This window comes from Heptranchias perlo, chromosome 1 (assembly GCF_035084215.1).
Source record: "Heptranchias perlo isolate sHepPer1 chromosome 1, sHepPer1.hap1, whole genome shotgun sequence".
Classification (NCBI taxonomy): domain Eukaryota; kingdom Metazoa; phylum Chordata; class Chondrichthyes; order Hexanchiformes; family Hexanchidae; genus Heptranchias; species Heptranchias perlo.
Window position 1 is genome coordinate 145,946,983 of NC_090325.1, and position 13,055 is coordinate 145,960,037.

At 40.0% G+C, this 13,055-nt stretch overlaps 1 protein-coding gene across 1 annotated transcript in view; it reads left to right on the plus strand.

The window, feature by feature from the left end:
* The window catches only part of smad1 (SMAD family member 1), a 97,925-nt gene that overhangs the window by 18,447 nt on the left and 66,423 nt on the right, over positions 1–13,055 (plus strand). The window contains exon 2 of the mRNA XM_067992315.1: positions 10,357–10,997. Within this exon, the coding sequence (XP_067848416.1) occupies positions 10,598–10,997 (400 nt within the window). The 5' untranslated portion in view covers positions 10,357–10,597. The remainder of the gene's footprint in view (positions 1–10,356; positions 10,998–13,055) is intronic.

A 13,055-nucleotide genomic window follows, 5' to 3' on the forward strand; every position in this document is an offset into this window, starting at 1 on the left:
CCTCTACAACCACCCTCTGTCTTCTGTCGTCAAGCCAATTTTGTATCCAATTGGCTACCTCACCTTGGATCCCGTGAGATTTAACCTTATGTAACAACCTACCATGCGGTACCTTGTCAAAGGCTTTGCTGAAGTCCATGTAGACCACGTCTACTGCACAGCCCTCATCTATCTTCGTGGTTACCCCTTCAAAAAACTCAATCAAATTCGTGAGACATGATTTTTCTCTCACAAAACCATGCTGACTGTTCCTAATCAGTCCCTGCCTCTCCAAATGCCTGTAGATCCTGTCCCTCAGAATACCCTCCAACAACTTACCCACTACAGATGTCAGGTCTGTAGTTCCCAGGCTTTTCCCTGCCGCCCTTCTTAAACAAAGGCACAACATTTGCTACCCTCCAATCTTCAGACACCTCACCTGTAGCTGTCGATGATTCAAATATCTCTGCTGGGGGACCTGCAATTTCCTCCCTAACCTCCCATAACGTCCTGGGATACATTTCATCAGGTCCCGGAGATTTATCTACCTTGATGCGCGTTAAGACTTCCAGCACCTCCCTCTCTGTAATATGTACACTCCTCAAGACATCACTATTTATTTCCCCAAGTTCCCTAACATCCATGCCTTTCTCAACCGTAAATACCGATGTGAAATATTCATTCAGGATCTCACCCATCTCTTGTGGTTCTGCACATAGATGACCTTGTTGATCCTTAAGAGGCCCTACTCTCTCCCTAGTTACTCTTTTGCCCTTTATGTATTTGTAGAAGCTCTTTGGATTCTCCTTTGCCTTATCTGCCAAAGCAATCTCATGTCCCCTTTTTGCCCTCCTGATTCCTCTCTTAACTCTACTCTGGCAATCTCTATACTCTTTAAGGGATCCACTTGATCCCAGCTGCCTATGCATGTCATATGCCTCCTTCTTCTTTTTGACTAGGGCCACAATCTCCCGAGTCATCCAAGGTTCCCTACTTCTACCAGCCTTGCCCTTCACTTTATAAGGACTGTGCTTACCCTGAACCCTGGTTAACACACTTTTGAAAGCCTCCCACTTACCAGAAGTCCCTTTGCCTGCCAACAGACTCTCCCAATCAACTTCTGAAAGTTCCTGTCTAATACCATCAAAATTGGCCTTTCCCCAATTTAGAATTTTAACTTTTGGGCCAGACCTATCATTCTCCATAGCTATCTTAAAACTAATGGAATTATGATCACTGGTCCCAAAGTGATCCCTCACTAACACTTCTGTCACCTGCCCTTCCTTATTTCCCAAGAGGAGGTCAAGTTTTGCCCCCTCTCTAGTCGGGCCATCCACATACTGAATGAGAAATTCCTCCTGAATACACTCAACAAATTTCTCTCCATCCAAGCCCCTAATGCTATGGCTGTCCCAGTCAATGTTGGGAAAGTTAAAGTCCACTACTATTACCACCCTATTTTTCTTGCAGCTGTCTGTAATCTCCTTACATATTTGCTCCTCAATTTCCCGTTGACTATTTGGGGGTCTGTAGTACAACCCTATCAAAGTGATCTCGCCCTTCCTGTTTTTCAGTTCTACCCATATAGACTCAGTGGGCGAACTCTCTGATATATCCCCTCTCACTACTGCCGTGATGTTCTCCCTAATCAAGAATGCAACTCCTCCTCCTCTCTGGAGTTCCAGTTGATACCTGTAACTTATGTGCATCTGTTGGAAATAGGGCTACTGAAACTGATTTTACTGAGAATACTGAACCTCCATGACGTGAGCTATATGTTTATCCAGGTTGTCTGAGAGGGAAAAACTGCTCACGAAAAGATAGGAAGGGGCCATTTCCATATGGTTTGATCATGCACTGAGATTGATTTAGCATTTTTTTTCAAGGAGTGCAGGAGACTTGAATGTTGAGCTGAAGATTATTTTTTTTTACAGTATTCCATGTGTTCTTGAAGCATTTCAAGTACACAGTGACTGATTGATTAATTTATGAAGCTGGTTTGAAATGCATACGCCATTGGGAAAGGAATCGTGGCAATTGTACTAAAAATGGGGCGAGCAGATGACTGCATTTTAACAGGAAATAGCTGGCTATAGTCCATTGAATCTGGAAATTTGCCTCAAGGCTATATGCATATAGAATCATAGAATGGTTACAGCACAGAAGGAGGCCATTTGGCTCATCGAGCCAGTGTCGGCTCTTTGTAAGAGCATTCCAGTTTGTCCCGTTCCCCCGCTCTTTCCCCGTAGCCCTGCAAATTTTTTCCCTTCAAGTATTTATCCAGTTCCTGTTTGAAAGCCACGATTGAATCTGCTTCCACTACCCTTTCAGGCAGCACATTCCAGATCATAAGTACTCGCTGCACAAAAAAAATTTTCCTCATGTCGCCTTTGGTTCTTTTGCTAATCACCTTAAATCTGTGTCCTCTGGTTCTCAACCCTTCCACCAACGGGAACAGTTTCTCTTTATTTACTTTATCTAAACCCTTCATGATTTTGAACTATTCTATCAAATCTTCTTTTAACCTTCTCTGCTCTAAGGAGAACAACCCCAGCTTCTCCAATCTGTCCACGTAAGTGAAGCCCCTCGTCCCTGGAACCATTCTAGTAAATCTTTTCTGCACCCTCTCTAAGGCCTTCACCTCCTTCCTAAGGTGTGGTGCCCAGAATTGGACATAATACTTCAGTTGCGGCCGAACCTGTATTTTATAAAGGTTCATTATAACCTCCTTGCTTTTGTAGTCTTTGCCTCTATTTATAAAGCCCAGGATCCTGTATGCTTTTTTAACCGCTTTCTCAACCTGTCCTGCCACCTTCAAAGATTTGTGTACATATACCCCCAGGTATCTCTGTTCCTGCACCCCTTTTAGAATTGTACCATTTAGTTTATATTGTCTCCTCGTTCTTCCTGCCAAAGTGTATCGCTTCGCACTTCTCTGCATTAAATTTCATCTGCCATGTTTCCATGCATTCTGTCATCTTGAGGTCTATTACTATCCTCCTCACTGTTCACTACATTTCCAAGTTTTGTGTCATCAGCAAATTTTGAAATTGTGCCCTGTACACCCAAGTTTAAGTCATTAACGTATTTTTTTTAAAAAGCAGTGGTCCTAGTACCCGACCCCTGAGGAATACCACTGTATAACTGCTGCCAGTCCCAAAAAGAACCATTCACCACTACTCCCTGTTTCCTGTCACTTTGCCAATTTCGTATCCATGTTGCCACTGCCCCTTTTATTCTATGGGCTTCAATTTTGCTGCCAAGCCTTTTATGTGGCACTTTATCAAACGCCTTTTGAAAGCCTATATACACCACATCAGCCGCATTGCCCTCATCAACCCTCTCTGTTAGCTCATCAAAAAATTCAATCAAGTTTGTTAAACACTCTGTCGTTAACAAATCCGTGCTGGCTTTCTTTTTATTAATCCACACTTGTCCAAGTGACTATTAATTTTGTCCCAGATTATTGTTTCTAAAAGCTTCCCCACCACCAAGGTTAAACTGACTGGCAGATTTAGAAAGTTGCAGTATAATTTTTTTAAATAAGCTTGCCAACAGTAATTATGAAACTTCGAGGTTGCACTACAGTCTCACCTGTAAGCAGATTAATTCACCAAAAAATCCTAAATGTGTTATGACTTGCAAAGAATTTAGCAAAATCCTATTAGAACGTTTGATTTGACTAAGTTCCTGATCCCATTGAAGGAGTGGTTTGTGTATTTAAAAAAAATTGACATTTCAAAGGGTTATGTTTGATCCCAGGCCTTGTAAAACTGGGATGAGAATACAATACTGTTTTTCTTTTTTGGAGAAAACCAGAAGTTGTAGGCTTTGCACCTAAACTGAGTTTAAAGTTACAGAGGCACTATCCAATATTTTCATTTTTTTTAAGGGGTCCTGTATTTGGGAGCCATTTAAATGAGTTTGTAGTTTTCATGGCAACTCAGAATAATTTATGCTTTTTATACCATGTCTGTAGAATGTGACAAATGCAACACTTTACTGCCAATCAAAACCCTTCACTTTTACACATAATTGCTCAGTAACCAATGTCACGAATCACATTCTCTGCGACTGTGACCAAGCTACTTTAACCCTCCTTGTTCTTCTTGACCTCACTGCAGCCTTTGATAGTCAACCACGACATCATTCTTCAATTCCTCTCTTCCATTGTCTAGCTCCATGAGTCTGCCCTTTACTTGCCTATCTAATTGCAGTCAGACATCTCTAGCAATGCCTTCTCTTCCCATTCTTGCACGGTCACCTCCAGAGTTCACCAAGGATACATCCTTGACTCTATGGCCTCATTCCTCTGCCTCTCTACCTCCACCTCCCTCTCCCTCTTTAAAACCCATCTCTTTCTCTTTTAATCTGCCCTTCTTTGGCTCAGGTGCTTTGGGATGCTATTCTACATTAAAGCTGCTCGTTACGTGCAAGTTTTTGCTGTTACTGTTAACAAAACTAAGGTCACCTTTTTATACTGTTGAATTCCGAGTTCGATTTTAGTTTGTAAACTTCCACCCTCCATAAACTTGAGCTCATCCAAAACACTGCTGCCCATATCCCGTTCACCCACCACCCCTGTGCTTGCTGACCTACATTGGCTCCCGGTCCGGCAATGCCTCAATTTTAAAATTCTCATCCTCGTTTTCAAATCCCTCCATGGCCTCGCTTCTCCCTATCTCTGTAACCTCCTCCAGCCCTACAACCCTTTGAGATCTCTGCACTCCTCTGATTCTGGACTTTTGTTCATCCCTGCTTTTAATTTCTCCACCATTGGTGGCTGTGCCTTCAGCTGCCTGGACCCGAAGATCTGGAATTCCCTCCCTAAATTTCTGCCTCTCTATCTCTTCTCCTTTCAAGAATCTCCCTAAAACCCACCTCTTTTGGTCACCTCTCCTAATATCTCCTTATATAGCTCGGTGTCAGATTTTATTTGATAACATTCCTGTGAAGTGCCTTGGGACATTCTGTCGCCCTCTGTCTCGGTGTGCCTGTTGCCCTCGGTGGGGGCCAGTCGCTCTCTGCCTCTCCCTCGCTTGCCCTGCCTCCTTTATTTTATCACATTGTTCTGAAATTTGATCGTTAAATCTTTAGAAAAATTAGTACAAAGGTCTTATTTTGAAACTCTACCGCAGTTCTCAATGTAGCCGGTGATTTCTACACTACACCTGTAAAAAAAATCATTGTTTTTGCTGGGGAGGAAGTGATTTAAGAAACAAAATTCCACTTGGAATGTTCCCTTGAGCATTATGCAACAATGGGTAAGTGTAACGGGACAACATATCGTCATTGCAAGGCTATCTTCCATAAATATGTTTCCATTGTTAATGATGGAAGTATAAATCACATTACAGTTTGGAAAGTTGCTCACATGAAGCGTATAATGGTTCCACGTTAGCTGGTTAGCTTGGGAACATATTTTTCCTTCATGAATCATTGCTCATTGCTTGTTCCCAATCTGTGTATGTAGGTAGAATTATCATTACAGTTTGTATTTTAATTGTCCAATTGTTAATTGTATTTCTGTAGGCTGAGGCTTGTTTTAATAATTAGGGTTAATATTTAAGCTTGTAGTACCAAATAATCCAAAATGTCAAGTTTTTATATAAAGCCACTACTGAAAGAGAGGCACTGAACTGCTAGTCTTGATGTTTAAAGTGTTGCATTGATTTTCTCCAGGAGAAATTTATATTTAATTGAAGTAATTATTTTCACTTTGCATTTAAAAAAAACTATATTAGCAAGTTTATCACATGGGTAATTGATCCCCACAGAGCTGGTCTGCTGTTAGTTGGTATCAGCTGGGGCACTACAATTAACCTCAAACTCTAAATTGGGGGGAGAAAAAAGGACGAGAGTTCCTGCTCCTGAATGACATCCAGCCTATACAAACGTTAAGTGAAGACAGGGTTGGATTTAGCTGTGTTGGACCCTGCAATCAAATAGCCTCCATTGAGGGAGATAGAGAAAATATAGCTACTTGGGCAAAGTAATGAAGGGTGCCCAATCAAAAGTGAAACTTTTCAAGAAAGGTGTAAATTGGTGGAGAATGGAGAAGTATTCAGCAAGTCTTGCTATTCTTTATACTTCCTCGCTATAAATCTTGGTTAGAAATGTATCTCTGTGGTCACTATAACCCATTGATTGATCACACCTTGCTGACACACATTAGTTTGTTTTTATTTATTTCCTTTTTCTCCCCTCATTCTTCTTGAAGATATTGATTCTTTCCTGGCTGATTTATTCCCCTCAGGAGGAGCTTGGGTCTATTGTTGGCCTACCATGATCTAACTCTTGGTAGGTGAGAGATTGAACGTGAGAGATTGAACAGTGTACATTCTTGGTCTGTACGGCTCAACTACTCAGTTTTAATGAGCTGAACTACTAAGGGAGCTCACTGTTTTGATTGGACTATTCAATTGCACATTACAGCTTTATTGCTCTCTCCTTTCAGCAGGCTTGCATATTGCATAGCATTAAAGCAGTAACTAAATATTTTTAATTTGTAAGTTCCATTGCATCTCACGGCTGAAACCTCACTTTGGCTGTGAGTTACCAGTATTTCCTTTACATATATGATAAATGACATTTAAAAAAAATAAACTAATGCTCCTAAAATAATTTGCTTTGCAGCTCATGATGATTGCCCTTTTTATTTGTTTAGATACAATTGACCATAATTGTTATTTTCAACTGATAACCCATGAGTACATCAAAAGCTTTAAATAGATGTTACTCCTCCACGAAAACAGTTTTGTTAAAGAAAAATTAATGTTAAATGTTTAGTTTGTTTGAAATAAAAATATGTAGTTCTTGTTAGAAGTTATCATCTATGACTATTTGTGCGTTATATTTGCTACTCATAACTCTCACCTGAAATTAGATAAAGTTCCTCGGCTTTTATGACTGTTTTGGCATCAATCACTGCTGTAATTAAATAGCCAGCCATTTCTGGTGGCAGCTGGGCATAGATCTAGGTTCCTTTTACATCATGAATATTTCATGTACAAATGTAGTTAGGGGAGGGGTAATTGCTTTGTGGTGACTAGCATGCAGACAGTGCAAGTGCCTGTCGAATGAAAGTATTGCAGCTGGGTATCCCATTCCCTTGTAGATTACACTTCACTTGCTCTGTGCCATTGTACACAGATGATCCTTGTTAGTCAGAAGTATTTTAAAGGAGAACTCAACCTCTACAATTGAGTGTGATAAATGAGTACTTGATGTACTTTTTATTTCCAGTTATAAGTTCACAAAACTTAATTTGCAGTTGATAACTATTTTCCTTTCCCATTCCTCCTGACTGGGGATGGGGAAGGGAAGGGGGAGAGAAGAAACAATGTTTTTATCAATGCCAGACATATAGGTCTCGCCTAATGCCAGTTGTAGTTGTAACCTCTTCCTGCCCCAGTAAAATGACTGCTACATCCTGTCAGTTGTTTAGGATGGTGTTATTTATCTTGTAACCTCCTTTAAAAATTCAAGCATTCAAATTAAAAAGGGAATATGTCAGTTGTGTCTATTTCTTGTCCCTTCCACTCCTTCCTTGCTCTACCCTTGAATAGGAGCACTTTGTGAAATGAGACACATTCTTCTCCAGAACAGCCAATGTGAAGTTTTCCATTCCCCTCTTGCTTCATATTTTAATCTTGTTTACTGCTCCTGTTATAAATTCTCTGTCCAACGAATGTAGTCTGTCACACTTATACTAATAGCTGTCTGTATAAATAAAATATCTATCTTGCTGTCCCCAGCCCCCAATATTGCTCTGTCACCTGGATACTATTAGACATATTTCCTATTACTTCAGAAGAAGCGTTCTGCCTGAGACAATAACCTATCTTCTCTTCACAGATGCTGACTGAGCTGCTGTGTATTTCCAGGATTTTCTGATTTTGTTTCTGTTCGTGGACCCGATTGACCAACCACCCTTTTCTGCAAGCTGTTTTTTTTAAAAAACATTCTAATATATCTCCTCGTCCCACTTCTAAACAAAGGAGTGATGTCTCTTTACTATTCTGCCCAACATTAAATTTGACCTATTTGAAGGCCTGGAGAAGCAGGCTTTAGAATTTCTGATTGGGAACTCTTCATCCTGTGTTCCAACAATTACCTGCAACATCTAATATTGTGAACATCTCATAGCCTTTACCATCAGGGAAAACCACGATGAAGGGAAATCATAGAAACCAGTGTAATCCTTTAGCCAGCAACAAAGCATACAATCACCTCTTTCAGATTGACGATACAAATCCTTAATTGGTTCCTGAAGAGAAACATAATGTTGATTACCAGAGAAATGGAGCGTCCTGACTGACTTTATGATTCAGGAAAGTGATTCATCTTCACAAGTGGTGCATGCAAGGGAGAATAATTTGTGTTTGATCCAACCACTGTTGGATCTGACCATAAATGAAAGCACCAATTGGATGATTAGCATTCCAATTTGTCAGTTTATCAAGAGGAAAAAGCACCACAGTATAGTCAAGTGCATGTTAGGGGAATCAAAACAAAAACCCAATCCATTCCAATTGATTGTAAAATTTTTATTTAACCTTTTTTAAGGAATTACAAAAGTATGTTCAAAAGTTGGTCAAACTAAAAGTACACATTGACACCGCAGTCCTGGGGGCAAATCACTGTCCCTAAGTTTGTTTGTAGATGTAAACATGTACTCTGCTCCATAAATAAAACTTTTGCAACAATTAAGCACATGCTGTGCTCTGAGAACATTTGTTCCTGTATGTACTGTTCTTCAAATGTGTGCTGCAGTAGACCAGGAGTGGTAACCAGCAACTACCGGGGCTGCTTGAGGCTCTTGTGGCTGAAGTACAGTGGTTAAAGGTTTGTGCAGCCCGTGCCCTGGCTCCACGATGCCCTATTTCTTTTAAAACTTTAGGTGCGCTCACATTATTGATGAGAGAATCTTTCTCGTGGAGAGAATTTGGTTTAGGAAATCAAACTGTCCTGAGCCAAAGCCCTCCCCATAAATAAACTACCATATTGATTTACTACTAGTGTATTAGCATTTAATGAATCTAGTTTGTAAAGCCTACTGGCTCTATCTTGAGGCAAAGCATTGTTACTGCCCTGGGTTTTTTCAGTTTAACTCCTTGAATCCACTGTTAGAAGTCTGAACTAGCTCACTTCAGAATCCATAATAATGAATCATTATTAGCATCTGTAAACTGCTTGACATTTTGCTCCAGAATATTGCAGCCAGACCATCAAGTGGACTGGTTGGAACCACAAATTATCTTCCTCTTCTCTTTCTCCCTCTGGTTCTTTGATCGGCTTGGTGGAAGCAGTAATTTGAGCGAGCCCTTATTGGCTCAGGCAGTTCTGACTTGTTGATCTTTTGCAATTGGTATTCATCTTGTCTTGGAATATAATTAGTCAACTAAAAGGAACTGGAAAAGGGATGTAGTTGTGCCTATGTCAAAATAATGTATTTGCAGACTGTCAGATTTTGTAGAGGGTAAGCTATTTTTTTAGATGCTGTATTAGTTTTAATTTACTGTATGGGAGTCTGAAGTTTTTGGCCCTTTATCATCTGCCAGTTAGTCTCATTTTTCTAAGTCTAGGTTCAAAATTAATCCTCACAGTTGCAAGTACTGACTGATCTGGTTGCATACCCTCTTGCTTGATGAATGGCATAAGGAAAGCAGGGATTGGGAGAGAGGAAGAAAACCAGTACTGATCCAGAATGATTGAATGTTATCACCGCTGTTCAGCCAAGGTCAAAATATTGTATTTCTTTCTTGTGAAGAACTCAAGTATATCTGATCACTTCTTATCTTTGTCAAGTTGGACAGAAAAAAAAACTTGTCCAAAATCTGTCCTTGCATTTCTTTGCAATTTTACAAATTTTAGTAGAAAGACTGCAATATTAAGAGGTCTCTACTGGTGTTTTGGAGGCAAAGACAATGAGAGGATAACAAACGACATGAAATTTCTTTAGGTCTACAAGTAATTAGATATATATGCAGCTGAGTAGCCAGGTTGACTTAGAAGCATCTTTTTTTTCAAGAATTTCAGTGTAGGTGTAAATACTTTATATATTTTGCTACAAGACATTAAAAAGTTTTTAATAAACTATGAATAATAACATGGAACCAAAATGGAATTTGGATCTAGTTAATTTATGCAAGTTGAGTCTTGTATTCTGATGTTTAGTCGGCTTGATGGCTGCAGTTCTAGCTCGTTAGCATAAAAATTTTGCACTTGAAAACTGTAAATACCAAGTCCTTTATGTAGTAGTGCAAGCTACCTTGAAAATACATTGAGGCATTCAAGTTGGGACTGATTACATAATTAACATTGAACATGAATTTTCTTTTAGCCTAACTTTCCACTCTCTCGTTTTTTTCTTAGATCCAGAAGAAAAATATCTGAACACATTCCAACGCAGAACTGAGATTCTATTTGCCTGTGGATTTTTTTTTAAAGCTAGACTTGGGACAATCCTGCTAAAAGTACACAGCAGAATTTCATATCTCAAGACAGTGGGTTTGATGCTTAAAACAGTATTCCTTTTTAAAACCACTCGTTCAGAACTACTGTTGGTTTCTTGTACCCAATAGCGTCCTGCTATTGACTTCAAAAACTGGTCGAGATGACAATGGCAAGCTTGTTCTCGTTCACCAGCCCAGCTGTGAAACGCCTACTGGGCTGGAAGCAAGGAGATGAGGAAGAAAAGTGGGCTGAAAAAGCAGTTGATGCACTAGTGAAAAAACTGAAGAAGAAAAAGGGAGCTATGGAGGAGTTGGAGAAGGCGTTAAGCAGTCCGGGTCAGCCTAGTAATTGTGTCACTATTCCCCGCTCTCTAGATGGTCGTCTTCAGGTATCACATCGAAAGGGCCTACCGCATGTAATTTACTGTCGTGTGTGGCGTTGGCCGGATCTTCAAAGTCATCATGAACTGAAACCACTAGAGTGTTGTGAATTTCCATTTGGCTCAAAGCAGAAAGAGGTCTGCATTAATCCATACCACTACAAACGAGTAGAAAGTCCTGGTAGGTGGCTCAGTCAATCTATATGCAGTCCAGACAGAATGTTAATTACTAAAAGCATATGATAAAGACCAAATGTGCAATAGCAGATTGGATTTTTCTCTTGGTTGGAAATTAGTCTTTGAGCTGAAGTCTACACTCTGGTTTTGGTGTTTTTTATTAAAGTCTTGCAAAAAAGTAGTTTATACCTAGCTAATTCATGGGTACAAATACCTTATTCATTTGGGAAGACCACTGGTTTACCGTTCTTAATGTACACTCAGGCCTACATACCTTTTTTTTCCTCTGCTTTTTTATATTAAGTATAATGGGGTGAGTTTCCACAGGGGTTCTCCTGCTTAATCACCTTAATTTTGGAGGCAGCACTGTGGAAGCCCCACAGAAAAGACGTAAGTGCCATTTTTTACAGGATTTCCATGGCTCTTCCAGCAAAGTTAAGATGGACAAATGGGAGAACCCCTGTAAATATGTATTCGGGCTCTCGCTATGCAAAATTAGGTGAGCAAGCTATCGTGTTTTTCCTATTTTCAAATTGTAATCCCTTTTGAAAATGAGCATTGACTCTTTTAGGCACACATCTTTTGCAAACGAATTGCTTGAATGGCTAAAATAGGCCTATTGCAGTTAGGACCCTCTCCCAACACACTACTCATGCTCACCGTAAAAGGTAGCTTCCTTACGGCATCGGAGTCCAACAGGCACAGTGGATGCCTCACCTGCTTCGCGTCCACTTTGGGCACAAGTTAAAAATGTATTCCCTTATCTCCAATAGGCAGAAAAATATGTTTTCTGATAGGCAGAAATATATATTTGAGGCTAAAGAAAGAAAGGTACACAGAAGCAAGTTAAATCAAGAGATAAAGTCTTACTTCAAACTGTTTTTGATATTTTAAACTAAGTTTTAATATTTAAAGTCCTTCTAACTGCCTTGGAAATCTGTAACCCCGGTGCTTCAAGCTCCATTGCATTCCACCTTGCTGCAGTTACTTGGACATACAAGTAAGTGAACTTAAGATGAGTAGCAATCTTAAGGCCGCTGTGCCAAAAGAAGCCTTTCATGTCTTGTCACAGGCGCTAGCTTTCCTAGTGTGATATCCTGTGATGGGATAGCCAGTACAGATAACTGCTGTGCATCTTGCTGTCAATGGTGACCTTGCAAAGATTGCCTGAAGAAGTAGCCAGTTTGCCCCAATGCGGTGGTACTGTCTGCAAGTAAGGAATATAAATTAGGTGGGTTGTCCTCTGAAGATAGCATCTATGTTGCAGACAAAATCAGTGCACTTGCTTCATCTCCTTTCCCCCGCCTCCACCTCCCTCCCAACCCCCCCCCCCCAACAAAGTCCACAGACAATATAAATCCCTTTCAGAAAATAGCAAACTGAAACCAGTTTAACTTTGTCATTGATGTGTAACTCCTCCAGACAGTTGTATATGTATGCTGCTCTCGAGCAAAGAAGGACAATAAATAATTGAATATACAGAAGCTGTGATTTCTATTTTTTTTTAAATTGCAGAGTCCTGGCCTTGCTACAATTTAAATGAAAGGCTATAACCTAACTTAACTGGAAGAGGGCTAATTCCAGTGAGCTAAAAAGGGATCTAGCCCAGGTGGATTGGAAACAAAGATTAGCAGATAAAACAGTAAATGAGCAATGGGAGGCCTTCAAAGTGGAGATAGTTTGGGTACAGACAAGACACGTTCCTATGAGGGGGAAAAGAAGGGCATCCGAAGCTAGAGCTCCCTGAATGGCTAAAGAAATTAAGATTAAAATGAAACAGGAAAAGGAGACTTATGATAAATGTCAGATTCATAATAGAGTAGAGAATCAAGCAGAATACAGAGTGCAGAGGATTTGATTGAGTTCTTAGATGAAGTAATAGAGAGGGTTGATGAGGGTAGTGTGGTTGTTTATCTCTATTTTCAAAAGGTGTTTGATAAAGTACCACATAATAGACTTGTTAGCAGAATTGAAGCCCATGGGATTAAAGAGGCAGTGGTAACGTGGATAAGAAATTGGCTAAGGAACAGAAAGCAGAGAGTAGTGATAAACTGTTGTATTT